The sequence below is a fragment of the Nothobranchius furzeri genome, chromosome 9, assembly GCF_043380555.1.
Source record: "Nothobranchius furzeri strain GRZ-AD chromosome 9, NfurGRZ-RIMD1, whole genome shotgun sequence".
Lineage (NCBI taxonomy): Eukaryota > Metazoa > Chordata > Actinopteri > Cyprinodontiformes > Nothobranchiidae > Nothobranchius > Nothobranchius furzeri.
The window spans coordinates 51,248,497-51,267,867 of NC_091749.1; the positions used below are offsets into that span (position 1 = coordinate 51,248,497).

At 39.5% G+C, this 19,371-nt stretch overlaps 1 protein-coding gene across 2 annotated transcripts in view; it reads right to left on the minus strand.

Annotated features, from left to right (window-relative positions):
* Positions 1 to 19,371, minus strand: part of prmt3 (protein arginine methyltransferase 3) — a 119,372-nt gene that overhangs the window by 48,738 nt on the left and 51,263 nt on the right. For both annotated transcript variants that reach the window (XR_008559332.2, XM_054732209.2), the window contains exons 11-12: positions 17,235 to 17,313; positions 1,443 to 1,630 (exon numbers count right to left, since the gene is read on the minus strand). Coding sequence is in view for 1 of the 2 variants with exons in the window: in XM_054732209.2 (XP_054588184.2) it covers positions 1,443 to 1,630; positions 17,235 to 17,313 (267 nt within the window). In the remaining variant the exon portion in view is untranslated. The remainder of the gene's footprint in view (positions 1 to 1,442; positions 1,631 to 17,234; positions 17,314 to 19,371) is intronic.

Genomic DNA, 19,371 nt, shown 5'->3' on the forward strand with positions numbered 1-19,371 from the left:
TCTGATCATGGTGTCCAGGTCTGAGATAATGCTCAGATGTTCTGATGGCAAGTTCTTGATTGATTTTGTTACCTTGACTATGTTCTCTATGCGTAACGTTTAAAATGTCTGCACACCTGCATGCGTCGGGTTAGGGTTGACAGCCTTGAGATTTTTCCATCAAAAAAAAGCAGTCAAATACAGGAAATATCTGGTTACCGAGACTTCAGCCTACATTTAACATTTTTAACTTCTTGTGAAGATAGCATGGCAGCCCTTCACGGCACGAGTGTGCCATTTTCTGCAGTTTAAAACGCTCGCAACACATAAAGCAGACTAATGCTTCCGTTGTTCATACACCAAGCTATCGCATCAAGCAACGCGCTACAGCACCCAATATGTCATCTGACAAAGACCGAAAACAAGACACAGTGACGAGCGGCCGCCGCTGTCATGGGCTCAATCCCAACTTTCACATTTCCACACTTGCGCCTTTCAAATGCACAATCCCGACCAGGGGTGCGAGTGCGTAGGGTGTCCCGATTCTCAAGCACAGAATTTGATCACGCCCCTTTTGCAACCTTGATCCACACTTTACCCAAGACTGCATCGATGCAGACTTGGACGAAGGGTATTACCCAAAATCCATTGCTGCAGGAAAAAAGGCTCAAGTGCCTTTTCTGAAAATATGAACGATTAGTTGATGCTCTGAAACTTTTAGACAAAGCAGCAATAAATGTAAATATATTTCAAATAATTGTTTGCTGTTGGTTCAGAGACGACCAAGTTTATTTTAATTGTATAAATATTATAATTTAAATTTTGTTCTGTTTCATTTCATTGTATAATGGCCTGAAAGGGCACACCTCTAAAATAAAATAAATTCACATACATTTTTTTAAGGAAGCCACTTGAGTGGGTGGACTCTGGTAAAAAGTAGGTGGCCCTGACCCACTCAGGCCCACCCACAGCCACGCCCCTGCTATACTAGTATATACTATATGCTATACTATGCTTCGCATCTTTACAACAGAATTTTCTCAAACACAATGAGCTCCAATCAGCATCTGTATCACACAAACTGGAAAAGGGTCAGCTTCAACTTTGTTTCTTTGACTCATTCATGTTTGTTTGATCAGAAATTGTACATAAAACAATGGCTTGTTTACAGACTAATTCTGAAGTTAGGAGCCTTTAACACAAAACTAAACTCTACAGGTATTAATACAGAAGATAAGAGTTTTAAAACAAACCGCTAAATTTATAATAGATCAAGCATTTTGCTCTACTAATTTTTTATACATGTGGCACTTTTAATAACTAATTATCCACAGAAAATATGGCACAAATTTATAAAATTATAGATTGTCTTGCTTTTAGTAGTATTTTTTTTAAGATACACAATACAACCTATTAGCCAAATAAAACAGCAGCATTATCATTGGGCATGCCAAGGTGTTTACCTGTATGACTGTAGGCTCAGAGATTAGCGTGTCTGCATTCACTACTTCCGCTACAGCATCGTGTACCACAGCCTTCTTCATGCATGCCATGTTGAAGCCATAAACATCATCCCAGAACGCAATGCGGTCTTGATGCTTCTGGATATCTCCCACAGCTACCAGGCTAATATTGCAAAGGTCTGGATACACTGTGGAGAAAACAGCAGCAAAGGGGTTAAAAAGTTAAGGAAGTAATCACACACACACTTCTAAGTTACAGAACTACCCATTCTAGGATGTGAAAATCAACAAAAGAGCATTTGTGCTCGTGGTCTTTTTTGAAAGTCTCATGCAGGCTGCTATGACATGTTTTTGGGTAACTTTTTTCAAAAAAGGCAACAGTTCCTTGTAAGAACGACTAAAAGCTTTTTTTCTCCTAATTTTCCACATCTTTCATTTTTTGAAGCAGAACTTCAAACATCTGATATACAAAAATATAAAAAAATACCGAACTATGGCATCCTCTAAATTTTGATTAGAGACTAAGAATTTTCATTTATTTCAGCTCAATGACAAATAACAAAAATTCATCAAAGTGTCTGGTTTCACCTACGAGGTAAACCTGAGCGAAAAAGCCCCTATAAGCTTTATGTTCAACCAGGATAGTTGATAGTAAGGTGAGTATCAAGATCCTGAGATACTGAAACATGCCTATAATTCTCATCCCAGGGGTTTTCTAGTAAACCACTGTTTGGTGTTGATCAACAGAACTTGGTGAAAGTCTTCAGACATCTTCACCATCCATTGATTTCTGTGGCCAAAGAACCTCATCTTTTTCCAGAAAACCTCCAAAAGTGCAGTGACAAAAACAATTTTTCCAGCACATTTTTCTCTCTAAAGTTATCGTAAAAATATTGTTGAAATCTTGTTTCATCTTGTTGTGAAACCAGACATATTGTCTCAAATAATGAACTGTACGTACATCACTTTAAATATAATGCTGCTTGTATGTGAGATGTAGAATGTCTAAAATTAGCTTCCACTAGGGCTCACTATAACAAGGCAGGCCATACAGCAATGAGTTAATCCTTCTAGGTATTTATTTTTCTTCAAACCAAAGATCATTAATCATAACTAGATTAATGGGGGGGAAACACGAGTCTCAAAAAAACATCTATCCAGTGATAAGACATCAATATCAACAAATATAATGACTAATAAACCATACCACGAGTTTACTGTGGGTGTGGACTTTTACATCAATTCTACAAAGATGCTGTAATGGCTGAATCCATCACACAAGCACAAAACACCACCCAATGACCACTGTCCTACTTCAATTTTTCTTACAGTTTATTCTGGACACTCATCTTCCATACTGCTTTTTCCTCAATGAGGTCACAAGAAGCTGGTGCCTAGTTCCAGTGGTTGTTGGGCAAGTGGTAGGGGACACTCTGGACAGGTTGACAGTCCATCAGAGGGACACACAGAGACAAATAAGATATACAACCAACCAATCTAAAGTCAATAATTAGGCATGAATGTTTCTGGTCTATAGGAGGAATATGGAGTACCCGCAACTCCAAGCAGAAAGGCCACTGTGAGTTTTCGATCCTATGACCTTCTTGCTGCAAGACAACTATGTCACCATTCAGCCCTGTTCTAAACACTGACTCGCTAAAATGAGACTGCAGTCACACTGCTGCATGTGACTATTAATCAACCAAATCCAATGATGCTTTTGGGCTACAGCAATTTTTTTATATGAAGAGTTTGTGAAACAGGTTTGGAAACCGTCTGCAGGAATGTATTACATTTTCCCTTTAATGTTAAGCAAATAAAAGTAATTCAGGATGTTTCAGATATGATGGATGAAGTTAATATTAGTGCTATGGCAATCAAGGATTTTCAGCTAGAAATAAAAATATGTCAAGGAGCTTTTGCAAATTAATTACTAAAGCATCAGCAATAAATGGACTGTTTTAAACCCTACCCTTGACAGGGGACAGAGCAGAGGTACAAAAAACACCTGATTACATAGAAGCACACACAGACGTGGACAAACTTGTTGGTACCCTTTGGTCAATGAAAGAAATATCTCCCTTAACAGGGCGAGGCTGTAGCTAATCAACGTGGGAGCACAAAATGTGTGCATGTCTGTGAATTATCGTGGACCACATACACAACTGCAACGGTGGAAGGATACCCTCAGAAAAGCCGTCTGTTGTCCAGGCAGGGAAATACTTTTCAACACACCCTAGGCAACAGAGAAGTCAGAAGGGACAACGTCTTGGTCAATGCGTGTGTACGACAAAATTGAGCTGACGGAGAAGTGTAAACCAGGCTTTACTGTGTTGATAGCTAATGAAAATGTTGGCAGTTAGCTTTTTCAGTTAGCCAACCGTCAAAAAAACAAGTTGCATTTTTTGTTGGCATTATGATGGACCTTGCCTGCACTCGTTTGAGGAAGCTATAGATATAAAATCATAGACTGATGGTGACCTGACTTTGTTGCTCCTGGACTTAGTATTAATATATCATCCAACAGTGTGGATCTTTCTACCACATGGCTTATTTAGTATCAGTTGGTTCTTGTTAGTGTTAGCTCATTGTTAGTACAACAGGCTGCTGCAGGGTTGTTTACAACAGTTGCAATTCCACTTGCAACCAGTAGGAGGGAGAAGCAGGAAACAGTTTTGTGTTGCTTTAAAGACTAATTTATATTCTTTGCATTATACTGTGTTTTATCTGCTGTGTGTTTTTATTAACCTTTTAGCCCCATGCTGCTTTTACTACTGTCACAAAACATATGATGCTTCCAAATGTTACAAATTCATTTTGTTCAGGAGCAAAAAAAGATCAAACAATAATAGATTATGCACTAATGAGTATAAAGATGCAATTGTAGATAATAAACTTTCTACTCAAAAAACTATATTCAAATAATGCTAGAGTTGTTTATTTGCGTTGCCATATGCATATGAAATGGGGCAGTATTTAAGATGTATACACTACCGATCAAAAGTTTTAGAACGCCCCAATTTTTTTCAGTTTTTTATTGGAAATTATGCAGTTTAATGTCACACTGCACTCTGAAATGAATGCATAGTACAAATAAGCAATGGGAGTTACAAAATAAATCATGGAATCAATTTATGGGCCAAAATGTATTCCAAACTTTCGACTCCTCAAAGTAGCCACCTTTGGCAGACATAACAGCTGAACACACTCGTGGCATTCTTTCTACATTAGAAATCAAATATTCTTCTTAAAGTTCTTCCCATATCTGTTGCAGAAGTTCCCATAAAGGTGTGGCACTTGTAGGTTGCTTTGCTTTCACTCTTCTGTCCAGTTCATCCCAAACCAGCTCGATGGGGTTAAAGTCTGGAGACTGTGCTGGCCACTCCAGGTTTACAAGCTTACCATCTTGTTCTTTTTTCCTGAGGTAGTTCTGGCATTACTTGGACTTATGTTTTGGGTGATTATCTTGCTGTAGGATGAACCCCTGACCAACTTGGCGCATACCAGTGGGTACTGTATGGCGCTGGAGAATGCTGTGGTAGCCGTTTGTGTTCAGTTTGCCTCTCACTCTGTACATGTCATGGACCCTGGATACAGCAAAACAGCCCCAGACCATCACACTTCCTCCTCCATGTTTGACAGTTGATGCCACACACTGTGGAACCATCCTTTCACCTACTCGACAGCATACAAAAATCCTGCGTGATAAACCGAAGATATCAAATTTGGATTCATCAGTCCTTGATACCTTCTTCCAGTCGTCCAATGGCTGTGTTTCATGGCCCAGGCAAGCCTCTTTCTCTAATTCTGACATCTTAACAGTGGCTTTCTTGCTGCAACTCATCCTGTCAAACCTGCAGCTCGAAGTCTTCCCTTCACAGTTGAAACTGAGACTTGCTTACTACGACCACTATTAAGCTGTGCTTGAAGCCGTTGTCCTGTGAGCCGCCTATCACACAAGCTGTTCTCTCAGAAACTTGTCCTCTGATGCAGTTGTGGCTTTGGGTCTTCCAGACCTCTTCCTGTCAGTTTGTCCGTTTCTGAGGGCTTATTGATGGTGAAGGAAACTGTACTTGCTGACACTTTGACTTTCTTTTGCAATTTCTCTGTAGGAAAAACCTACATTTTCAAGTGTTATGATGGTCTGTCTCTCTTCCATTGTTAATTGCCTTTTTCTCATCATTTTTGTAGCAACACACTATTGTCTGCAGTACAGTACTGTTCAACTGATGCTCACGAGGGTATGGTAACACAGTATGTTCCAACACTGCTGTTATGCAGACAGAGGGGGTTGTAAGTAATACAGAAAAGTTGGAACACCTGTGGGAATTAGTAGCACCAGCTTTCAAGGCTTGATCAATCTCCATTGCTGCAGAACAGCTGTGTTCCCTGAAAAAGGCCTTCTTGTATAATTCTGAAATGTTCATAATTTTTCTGTTTTGAGTAAACTTACCTTCGTTTTACCATTTCAAGCTATTCATTGTACTTGAATGACTTAACTGCAATAAATAACTAGAAAAATTGTGGTGTTAAAAAACTTTTGACCGTTAGTGTATATTTTTAAGAAGTTGGTAAATCAGTGTTTTGTTTCAATAACTATTTAAATCAAAGGTTATTTTGCATTACACTGTGAATTTATTTGATAAAATAATATCAGAAAAAATATCTTAGAATGCAAAATATGCCATGGAACTGAATATCAAAGCTGATTACTGGTGATTGTCAATATGCTCCTCATATTTCCTAACACTGCCTATTGAATGAATTATTCATATTCTAGAATGAACATTAAACATAAGCCTAAATGCCTTTTCATTTCAGATTCACATTTGAACGAGTTGTTTGGTGAAGCTAATATCTTTGGCAATTCTGAGTTGAGATGCTCGAAGCTAGTTGTATTCCTACTGTGAAGTAACATTAAGCAACACTGAGGCCTGGGGCCTAAACTAGAGGTTACAGCAACTCTTTAAAAGGACATGTCAAACTTTAAATTCTACAATTACTGTATTTGGTTGTGTTGTAAAAACAGACATCAGATGAAGAAACATAAGTGTTAAAGGGGTCCTAGAATTCTAAATCACATTATGTTGCTGTTTATGTTACGTTTAGGCAGATTGGAGTGTTTTATGTAGCATCCCAAGATGTCCGTCGTGACTTGCTTACCTTTGAAAATAACTAATTCTGTAATGGCCATGACAAACATTTTGTTCTGAGAAAACCTGCAAACATAGATGTATGGCATTAAAATTGCATGTTGAACTCGCTTCAATGTAGGCAGTATATACAGTGGTGTGAAAAACTATTTGCCCCCTTACTGATTTCTTACTCTTTTGCATGTTCGTCACACAAAATGTTTCTGATCATCAAACACATTGAACCATTGGTCAAAGATAACACAAGTAAACACAAAATGCAGTTTTGAAATGATGACTTTATTATTTAGGGAGAGAATAAAATCCAAACCTACATTGCCCTGTGTGAAAAAGTAATTGCCCCTGAACCTAATAACTGGTTGGGCCTCCCTTAGCAGCAATAACTGCAGTCAAGTGTTTGCGATAACTTGCTACAAGTCTTTTACAGCGCTCTGGAGGAATTTTGGCCCACTCATCTTTGCAGAATTGTTGTAATTCAGCTTTATTTGAGGGTTTTCTAGCATGAACTGCCTTTTTAAGGTCATGCCATAGCATCTCAATAGGATTCAGGTCAGGACTTTGACTAGGCCACTCCAAAGTCTTCATTTTGTTGTTCTTCAGCCATTCAGAGATGGATTTGCTGGTGTGTTTTGGGTCATTGTCCTGCTGCAGCACCCAAGATCGCTTCAGCTTTAGTTGACGAACAGATGGCTGGACATTCTCCTTCAGGATGTTTTGGTAGACAGTAGAATTCATGGTTCCATTTAACACAGCAAGCCTTCCAGTTCCTGAAGCAGCAAAACAACCCCAGACCATCACACTACCACCACCATATTTACTGTTGGTATGATGTTCTTTGTCTGAAATGCTGTGTTACTTCTACGCCAGATGTAACGGGACATTTGCCTTCTAAAAAGTTCAACTCGTCTCATCAGTCCACAAGGTATTTTCCCACAAGTCTTGGCAATCATTGAGATGTTTCGTAGCAAAATTGAGATAAGCCCTAATGTTCTTTTTGCTTAACAGTGGTTTGCATCTTGGAAATCTGCCATGCAGGCCATCTTTGCCCAGTTTCTTTCTTATGGTGGAGTCGTGAACACTGACCGAGGCAAATGAGGCCTGTAGTTCTTTAGAAGTTGTCCTGGGGTCTTTTGTGACCTCTCGGATGAGTTGTCTCTGCGCTCTTGGGGTAATTTTGGTCAGCCGCTCACTCCTGGGAAGGTTCACTACTGTTCCATGTTGTTGCCATTTGTGGATAATGGCTTTCACTGTGGCTCACTGGAGTGCCAAAGCTTTAGAAATGGCTTTATAACCTTTACCAGACTGATAGATCTCAATTACTTTTGTTCTCATTTGTTCTTGAATTTCTTTGGATCTTGGCATGATGTCTAGCTTTTGAGGTGCTTTTGGTCTACTTCTCTGTGTCAGGCAGCTCATATTTAAGTGATTTCTTGATTGAAATAGGTGTGACAGTAATCAGGCTTGGGGGTGGCTACAGAAATTGAACTCAGGTATGAAACACCACAGTTGGGTTATTTTTTAACAAGAGGAGGCAATTACTTTTTCACACAGGGCAATGTAGGTTTGGATTTTGTTCTCTCCCTAAAAAATAAAAACCATAATTTCAAAACTGCATTTTGTGTTTACTTGTGTTATCTTTGACTAATGGTTCAATGTGTTTGATGATCAGAAACATCTTGTGTGACAAACATGCAAAAGAATAAGAAATAAGGAAGAGGGCAAATAGTTTTTCCACACCACTGTAAATGTTGATTGTAATGCTAACAGCAGAACAATGCCAGCTTGAGTCACTGCCTGTGCACGGCAGACTCGCCTCTTTCAATGGGCTCCAGGGCAGTTGTGGCTACAATGTAGCTCATCACCCCCAGGGTGTGAATGTTTGTGTGAATGAGTGAATGACTGATTGTGTTGTAAAGTGCCTTGGGGGTTTCCAAGACTCTAGAAGGCACTATATCAAATACAGGCCATTTACCACTCCTTATGTCCTTGTTGGATGAGAGGAAAACAACAAAAAAGAACGACAAAGCACACATGTAACACTCCAGAGTGCTGTTCCACAAAGCTAGCTAATCTCTAAATTTAGGCTTACTCTGAAACTCCCGGTACCAGATCTCCTCGGGTTGCCAGACCGGCTCAGGTGTCTGTGCCTGCCAATGACATCACACCAGATGATCGGCTGGACTTATGCAAGTTTCGTTACTATGTCCGTAAAAGTGACTTTAGCACGATGATAATGAAGATTTTGATTGGCCTGACTAAATGTGTGGTTATAGTTATTCTTACAAAAAATCCATCATTACCATAGCTGGTATATTTTAATTGTAATTTCATTCTTTGAGTGAAAGAGTTAGGAGTTCATTGCTTTTGAGTAACATTTGTATCAATTGAAAAATGTACTTTTAGATATATTTATTTCATCATCAATTTGTTGTGTTTACCCCCATATGAAAATAAGTGCTTTATTGGCATCAGAATGAGTCTTTAAAATTCACAGATGTCATATGTAAAATCTGTGGCACATAACAAAAAGGATTAGAAAATATCTTCTGTAGCCCCATTGACTTGCATTGTTTATTTGGGTTTTTTTTTTGTTCTTCTGGGAACTCGTGGTCCGACATTTGATGGGCTTGACTTAGGCTCCCTATAATGTTGTTAAATAGAAAACACTGTCCACTTTTTAGCTCTACAAATTTCTCAAATGTTATATTACATTAGAATGTATATGTACTTTCTTAGCTTGTTTCTGTAGCACTGGAACTCAGAACAAAAATCTATTTTCTTTTAAAACGCAGACCAATGGGAGGGAAATGATTTGTTAAGAAAGTATTCAGTGGAAATCTGGTCGATTGTTATGCATCAGCATTCTTGTCTGAAATATGAAGGCAAACAGGGAAAAGGCTCTTTGCTTTTGGAGATTTCTCCATCCCCAGTTCACTCAGCAAGTGTATCACTGCTCCAAAAGCACTACATGAACTTGCTAAAAATGGGCTTGAACCAACACTGCTTTTGACAGTCTGACTCTGGCTTTTGATGACCATGCATTGTTATTCAAACTTTGACAGCACTTGTAGAAAATCAACATGGTCTCACCCGACCTTTAACTCGTTCACTGCCAATGACGACTAAAGTCGACTAAAGTTGTCATTTGCATTTTTTTTACTGTGTGGGCATCGGAACGAGCCCCTGCACCATGAGAACAAACATCCCAGCTCTAAAACCGATCTTCACCTGCATATGTCACACGTCACGTGATCAGGAAGCAGAAAATCCATGTGTTAGGAGATCGTTTTGGGTCCGCTGCTGTAAAAAAAGTGCGGTGCGAACCAGAAAAGCTTATGCTGATCACAATTCAACAACGGATTATGAAAGAACGGATAAAGCTCGAAACGTGCAGATTCTTCCTGATGTAAGAAGTGAGTCTCCGCTTTGTTTTGGTTGTTTTGGCGTCGACATCATCCTAGCGTGCAACGTTCTGTGACTCTTAAAAAACCAGTAAAAATTGTGAGAAACGCTGGCAGCGAAGGGCTTTTCCGATCAGGAAATGACTGGCAGTGAATGAGTTAACACACACTGCTAAAAAACGTAGAAATAGATGACAGCTTTGTGATGGGCAACTCGTGGCCTCGCTTATTAGCAAAAATCTGCTCATGGCCCTGTGCATTTCACCACAGCTAATGACTTTGTGCTCCATTATTTACACATTTACAAATAAAGACACTTGGTATAGATGATTGGGTAGGATGAGAAATCAGTTGGTCTATGAGACTGAAGCCGGGCGTACACTGTGCGACTTTTTCACTTTTTTGAGCCAATTTTTCACTCGTGCGAGAATCCACAAGATCGGGGCGAGTTTTGCGCTGAGCATCATGTAGTGTACAGGGGGTTACGAGAGGCGATTAACACCATGTGACCAGCTACCGATCAGCAATCGTAAGCTCGCACAAACTTCTGGCGTGTTTAATATTTTGCTCGTCCCTCGTGAGGGTATCGCACTGTTGAAGCGGCGCTGCGACCCAAAAAGTATCAGAACCGCTCACGGCGCATGCGCAATCCTGCATCAACGCCGCTCGCCCGCTATTTCTCTAATAACACACGTTGTTCGTTTTTATTTCTACAGATTTTATTACTCACAAAGATTGTCAAGAAAGCGTGTTTGTCGTGTTCATGTCAAATTAAACTGATCACAAAACACAGATTTACTTTCTTTATTTTGTTTTCCTCATCCAACCCCCATAAATCCCTGTGTGTCCTCCTGCAGCACTCCCGAAGGACAACAGGCAAAACAAGACAAAAAAGTCTGACGTGTTGAGTAAAAACTGCTATTTTTAGCATATTTTTTAGGGCTGACGTGTTGCTACCAGACGTACAGTGTGAGCAGTCAGATCGCATCTGAGAACTGGGTCGTACAGTGTGAGCACATGACTCGTGAGATCTGCCCTGCGAGGAAGTCGTACAGTTTGAGCAGAAGCTGAGTGCTACGAGTGAAAAAGTCGCACAGTGTACGCCCAGCTTGAGAAGGACTATAAGCTAGATGAGGGTATGGTGTGGAGAAAGACAAAGTAAAGGGAAAGAGGGCATGGACATGGGTGTTGCTAGATTCATGGGCTTGACATCTGCGTCCTTCTCGATTCACTGCCTACAGCCCGTTTGTCATGCACCCAGCTCCCCCAACACCCCCTCACCCTTCACTCTTGCTCTTTTTGCCTCCCCCCCATTGGTCGTCTGGAGAAAAAGAAACTGTGGGAGGGGAGGCCTAGGACAAAGATATCTTTTCCCTGGACACTGTGCTGTGCCAAGCACGCAGGGACACATTTAAGGATGAAGGGGAAGTTAATGTAGTGGGGAGAATGGGAGAGCAGCTGTAACTCTGTTTTAATGTAGCTTAAACACACATATAGCAGCAGTGCTGCAGGGCTCAACAAATAACTCGGCACAACTTTGTGCACACACATTTAAAATAAAATTTTATATATATATATATATATATATATATATATATATATATATATATATATATATATATACACACATACACACACACACACTTCGGAAGAGAAATTGATAAATCAAATGTGAAAGATGTATTTTGTTGGGTGATCTGTACAGGCGACACTGGAAAATTTTGAATATGGTGTAAAAGTTCATTTATGTCAGTAATTTACTTTAAAAGGTGAAACTAACATGAAACAGACTAATTAGATGCAAAGCCATTATTATTTGCTATAACTGTGATGATTATGTCTTACAGCTTTTGAAAACCCTACATTCAGATTTTCAGGCAATTAGAATATTGTGAAAAGGTTCATTATTCTAGACTCAAAGTGTCTCAATTTAATCAGCTAACGACTGCTAAACACCTGCTAAGAGTTCTTGAACCTTCAGATGGTCTCTCAGTCTAAGATGAATCACTAAAATAGATTTACTTTTGTTATATATTTTAATTGAATTTCACCTGTACATACTTAAAAGGAAAGTTTGCTTTTTCAGTGCAATTAAATGAAAGGTTGTGGATAATTTTACCTATAAACAAAAACAGCAGAGAAGAATATCACATTACCTAGTAACCCCACCACCTGCATACAAAATAGTTAGCATTTTTTCATCTTTGGCATTGGCTGATAAGCCTCTTTAGTAGAGCCGATTTAAAGTCAGGCACCTTCGCGGGCAGCCCGCTGCTGCTGGAAACTGGTGAATCCAAAACAATGGGAGTAAAAAGTTATTCTTCTCTTTGGTGTTTCAAAACTCCAAAGTTACCTTTTTCCCATGTAATATTTGTAATTAAAAATATTTTTAAATAGTTTACCTACATTTCAGTAACATCTTAGGTTTGTATTAACACTCATCTTAGTCAAAATAACACATAAATATATCCAGTAAAATATAATGCATTTCATTAACATGAATTTGTATTGGGAACGATAATAACATTTAATTTCTGCTGCTATCAATGTAATGGTGGCATGTCTATTATGTATAGGTTGGCGATAATCCAGTTTAAATTATGTTCAAAGATAGAAGCCTTGCGTATTATATATTACATTGGCTTTTCAAACTTCCTGCTCCTGTGTGTGGAGCAGACTTGTAGCAGTAATGTGACTCGTATCTGCAGCGGTTCTGATCCATAGCGCTGCAGGATGCACAATAAACAGGATGGTGGGGACTTTTCATCAGCTTGTAGAGTTTAGTCTTTCTTAGTTTAACGATCATCATATATTTGTCTGTGCACCACTTGATCGTGAGACTGTTACCCGTTAGCTTTAGCATTAGCTGCACTTTTGATCCCAAACTTTGGACCGGTTCTGCCTTTGCTGGTTCCTTTATTTTCCTCCACTGCATCCAGATGACTACACTGTGTGCCAGTAAAAAGCATTTTTCTTACATGTAACTTGCTTTTGTTCAATAAAGTCCTGGGGAAAATAGTAATTCAAAGACGTGGCACCAGTGCTACGTTTAAAAATAGACAGACACGCACAGACAGTTTTTTTCATTGCACCGTACAGCCCTGCTCTGATATGGAAGAGCCTGGGGAAAATCAGGACGTCAATAGCACCAACCATAGATATGTACCAACTAGCGAGAAAAGCAACTTTTGATCTTCTTTTTTCTTCTGTTAAAACTAAATTTATGATGATGTAACTGCATCTACTGAAGATCACATGGGTCATGCACCGTGGAGCTATTACTTATTAGGGCAAACATGGCTGAAATCTAACAGTATTGATTCATATCAGCGATTATACTGTAATGACAGAGTCTCTGGTTGCTCTTTTATGAGTATTATTTTCAGGCTACTGTCGCTGTAACCCACGGCTTACAAACCCTTAACGTTTTCAATGGAATCGCTCGTAACGGAGTATTTACTAGCATAGCAAATGAGAGCGGAAAGAACCAAAACAGGTGTTGTGCCATAAATCGGCTCGCTGCCAAAAAATGATTAGCTTAGTTTTTTCCAGTTCGGAAGTTGTTTTAAGTGTTGCTATTTGTCTTAAACGTTCACAACGAGGATATATTAATCCTTTTTGCAATATTTGAGATTGAAAGATGGTTTGTGGTAAGAACTGGCTTTCTTTATGTTACAGCCTTGATACTAAAAAATAAATAAACAATGTAAAATGGCGCCCTGTATTGAATGTAAACGTTGTATAAATGTAAATAAACAATTCTCCAGCGATTTGATTTTTTCCCCCTTCCTTTCTTTAGTGGCTAATCATTTTTTGGCAGCGAGTCGATTTATGGCACAACACCGGAACAACATTTCTCACCCGTTGAGCTCGCCTTCAAAATAAAATGTTAACCCTATAGTTTACTATTCAAACCCTTACAATACGTTTGAGGTAATTTGGCCACTCCGGCTATCTGTAGATGTTTCCCATTACACTGGGAGGGAGGCAGTGTTGCAAGATGTACGATAATTATCGTATTTGTACCATAATTTTGGGCTCTGTACGATGTACGATCAATAGTTTCAAAAATCCTCAAATGTACGATAATTTCACATTGCATCTAGTAACACCGTCTTTTGCTGTGGCTTTCCCAAGTCAATTACATAATTTTAAACTGTTCTGAAGTCAGATTTCACCTCAGTGCTTACAGGTTTATGCTATTGTCTCTATTACAAAAACTGACTCTGGATCTGTACAATAAATAGCCCAATCACATCGATAGGGCCTACTCTCGCGAGAAACTGTAAGGTTATATAATGTGGCAGTGGCCCGCCGGTTTTTGCTGTTGGCCTGCGAGCGCGCCGAGTTAAGTCTAATCTAGGAGGACAGAGCGACGAGACAATGGCTTCTAACCAGAGAAGGGACGGATGAAGGTAAAGCAAAGAAACACCGGACACAAGTTTATCATTCTGCGTGGGAGTTGGACCCTATTTTCAAAGGATGGTTTACACCTGTTACGGGGAACGAAACCAAGGCTTTCTGTCGTTGCTGAAACATCCAGATGGTATCAGAAATCACCGTTCTCAAGAATCACGCAAAGGGAGCTAAACAAAAAGAAAGGGTAAAATGCATTGTGCCAAACCAGACATCTATTCTTAAATGTCTCCAGCAAACTAATGAAAAAGAGAAGTTTGAAAATGATGTGAAAAATGCTGAAATCAAGCTATGTGGCTTTTTAGCCGAGCACAACATTGCAATGAGAAGCACAGACCACTTAGTACAGGTGATTAAAGACATTCTGCTGCGACCGACAGTGAATCAGATGAGGAGATCGAGATCAGCAACTAGGTGAGTAGGCTTCTTTGTCATTTATTGGGTCAGTTTTTCCACTGCTGTGATGTTTTGTCGCGTGCTTTTAACCTATGTAGAAATGAAATAAAAAGGACTGCGCAAATGTGCATATTGTGTCAATGCGTGGAGGTCGGAGTGGTGCCGACACACTCTGCACGTTTATAGGCATTATATTACTGGTTTTAAAGATGTTTTTTTAACAGGGCAATATAAAACACATTCTTTGTTATATTATATGGGAGTGAGAAGTCGTTTATAGAACGTTATTATCATATTTATAATGTACGATAATTTGTACTGAAAAATGATAATTTAGGCCTCTCTGTACGATATTGTGGGATTTTGGATCTGGCAACACTGGAGGGAGGGGTTTGGCTCGTCTCTCCGCACAAGCAGGGTGGAAAAACAGAACTCCATTTGCGTTGAACATCCCCAAATAATTCAAAATCAGGACGCCAAATGCAAAGTTTAGACCAGCACATTTACCCAAAGGCTCTCAGATTGAGCAAATTTGTGAGAATACATGTAGTAACCACTTAGAGACGGAGCAACATCTCGCTAGTATTGCGGCTAATCGCTAGCATAGCAGTTTGACCAGTTATATCGATATAAAGATATAAAGTCATCTTATATCTTGTTTAAAAATTATATCAATATTTTAAAATTATTGATATATCGCCCAGCCCTAATACATCCTCTGGGAATAGTGAATAGGAATGGAATCAGCAACACAACATGACTTTGTCAAATAAAATGCAAATAACCTCCATGGCCAATTTATGTGTATAATACAAACAGTCTACAAAGTGTGCAGCAGTTGGAAAAGAAAAACATTCAAAGATTTCAATTAACGAAAGATGTAAAAACATATCATCATACATTTCAGAACACTCAAATAATAACTAATAACTATGTGATTGCAGTGTTTTCTTATTTTGCAATACTGTGCAAGTCTGCAGCATTTTTGGTGTGATTTTGAGTTTTTATCACTTCACCTCCTACTGCAGTTCTGGTGGGCAACAGATCAAATGGGAATACACCGACTTGCAAGACTAACGCTAAACAATACGGTTACCTCTGGCCTGTAATTCTCTGTCACACTCAGGTCACGTCTCGCCTGTCCAATCTTCCCCAGTAGCTGATCTGTCTCCATAGGAGCTATTATTCTCGCCATGCCTGTGCGTGGACATGTGTCTAAGTCTGTGTGTACAGGTGACCTCTCTCAGGTTGCAAAGAACCAGTAAAGGCAGCATGGTGGAATCGTTCCTCAGAGTGGACACATATGGCACAAGTCATTAAATGTTTGGCAGTGATGGGGTGACAAAAGGGACGGGTACCTAAAAGCATCAGGCCTTTGTCTTTGTGCACAAGCAGGTTTTATAATTCTGACTTCAATCTGCATTCAAAAACATATCTTTTATCACATTTAAGCCTAGCTGCCACTGAGGGACAATCAAAGTGCAGAGACCAAATAAAGCCACTGTGTGCACATCTTCCTGTTTCCATCTTTCAAACCCACTTCTCTTATAACTATGACCACTACCTCTGCAGCCCTTTAACAGCTTTGCTCTAGGTGATTTGGTGCCCAAGGCGAGAAAGCCCATTTGCGCCGCAATGCATCGGAGCGGTGGCCCAAGCGGGAGCTCGTCATGCAGCCAGATCATTAGAATTTAAATATTGATGTTTTAATTTCATGTCGTTTCAGAGGGGAATTTTGAGTATGTAGAGAGTGCATTTCATTTAACAAACATAACTTTAATAAACTTTTTTTTTTTGCGCCTTATCCATCAGATGGCGCCCCAGGCGGCCGCCTGTGTCGCCTGTCAGCAAAGCCGGCCCTGGCACAGGGTTTTAAACACCAAGATGTGGAGGACATTGTTGATCTCTTAAGTGTTTCAATGAAAAAAGATGTAAAAAAAATATATAAAAAAAAATCTGAATTAGGCTAACGTTGTTTAGTAACATGAGTGTTGACACGTTTTTTTGTTGCAGAAACCGTGAACAAACATGAAAGAGAATATAAAAAATGCATTTTTCTTCTTGTAAGCAGGAGAAAACAAAAATCTACAACCAAACAGGGCTGTTCTTACAGAATTCACATGTTCATTCACAAGTTTTACATTTCATACAGGCAGACGCATGTTGAATGATGCTGATTCCTACAAACATGAGATTCTCCACTCAGGTCCATCACAAACTGATTCTCCATGGTGAAAGATGTCAACTTAAGCATGAACTAACACTAGTATGATTTAGCATATTTCTTCCTTTGAGGTGTTTTGTTACTTTAGTGATTAGAAAAATTTGGTTTTTGGTTATTTTGTGGGTAAAATTAACATTGGATACTTAGTCTGATAGCAAAAAGTAAATTATATTGCCAACTTCTTTTTAGAAATGTCACCTACCTGAACCACCATCAGCCAAGTAAAGGTCTCTGGCATACAGGACAGAGTCCAACATGGACTCATAAAGCAAGAAGTAACCCTGAGGAATACAAAAACACACATTAACATCCCGAAATCTGAAAGATTTTTAAGAAAAGGTTTAATCATAGCTTTAATTTTATACTTGCATCTTTAATAGCTGTAAGCAAGTGATTAATGCTTGGGTGGACGACTCCAGAACCCCTGGACAATTCATTTGGTTTTAAGCATCAGTATAGTATTAATGTCAATTATCAATGGCTGTAAATCAGGTATCACATCCATGTGGTGTAGAACTCAACAACCAAGGCTTTGACCTTGGCTTGACCCTGTGTTCTGCTCCAGTAGACGTCACATTAACCGTGGTATTATTCCATTAATGCTGAAATTGAGTTTTGTCCACATCTTGTAAGCTTCAAGCTGAGTGGCAGATCCTGCTGACAAATGGCTTTTTTCTGACTGAAGTTCCTCCAATCAAATGACCCTTTGATGCCAAGTGTGCCCTTTTGAACATTTGGACATGTTCAAATGTACAGAGAGGCATCTGAGACAAGTAGGCGAAGCAGAATCACTTCATGTGTGTGGAAGTATCACTGATGAGCCATATAGCTATCACTTTCACATCAGTATAAAACCAGGACACAAGAAAAAGAAACCAAATGTCTCTCTTCTAACGTTATGTCCCTTTTTAAAAAAAAAAAGATAATGCTTTCTTATACACCTGTGAAGATATGTCATCCTAAAAGTGGAGTTCTGGCAAGATATCTAATGCTGGGCAGTTTTGCTGAAAGGGAAACGGCTCACTACCACTTTACTAGAAAGCAGAATCAATCCAAGCAAGATGTTTACAGCTCTATAGAGACAGATTAAATTTGCAGCATAAAATCAACAGTGATGGAAAAGAAAAGAATGACTTGAACTAAATGTAAGAATCTAATATCTTCACTTTCTCTTCTATGGCAGGAACAATGGACAAGGAGAGGTGAGGTGAGGGCCAGAATGGAAGAGAAAAGGGGGGAGGGCATGGCGTGGCGGTGTATGTTTAAAGACAAAACTGAAGAGGAGGAAGTGCAAAACAGTGATAGTGAGGGAATGCAGTCGCCAGCAGAACAGTAACTCACTGAGATAAGAGCCTTGTTATTTAAATAAAGACAATGTTTTACTGGAGGGAGGAGTGCCGTCCAAGACAAACAGGAGAAACTGATCGGATCTATCTCTAAATCCAAACTCGTGACCATCTCGGTCCTGCATCTGAGCAGATAATGATGAGAGTGATCACACATATATAACACCTCTGAAAGGGTGATATGGAGAATTTCTTTCCTGATTATCAACACTGGAATGGTCCCAACCTAAAGCCAGGCCAACGGACTGTCAGCTCCTGCTGCTGACTGTTGTGGTCCAGTCAATGTCCTTAGCAGCTGCGCGGATCGTTTTTAAAACCTTCACACAGCCTCGTAATTTAGAGCCCAATTTCACGGGACACTGGTTCATGAAGGAAAGAGGATATAAGAGATGCCTGAAAGCAGAGTCACACCTTATTTTCATCATCAACAATGCTCCAGGAATACTTTCTGGCTCCCCCTTCCAGTCTAAACTGCATGTCCTCCCAGTGACAAGCATCCCACCCCTACATTTTTATAACTGCATTGTTAAAACACAGACACACAATTAACTAAAACCGAGGCATCCCTACTTCAGTGTGTTGCATCACTTCTTGACAAAAAATCTTCAACTTAATAAAATGGGAACAAACTGGAAGGCATTAGTGAGCTGGTTGACTTCCCTGAAGTCACATCCAGGTGCCTTTTAATCAGAATTGCATGCGTTTAGACAAATGACCATGGATGGATGGATGGCTGGTTTAGGGTCCTGTCACACAGGTCAGACAACTGTCCATGACCTAACCTGTATGAAAACGGCTGGATTGTAACAAATTTGGAAAATCTTCTTAGAGAGTTCACTCATTTTTTTTTTCCAACACATTTGCATTGGACTCTAGTACAAACAAATGCCTTATGAGTTGATCTCTGTGAGAACAAAGTTATGGAGCTCCTGTTTCTGGAACTATTTTACTTATTCTTTATTTAAATGCAGCGAGCCAGGTCAGAGTTGATCA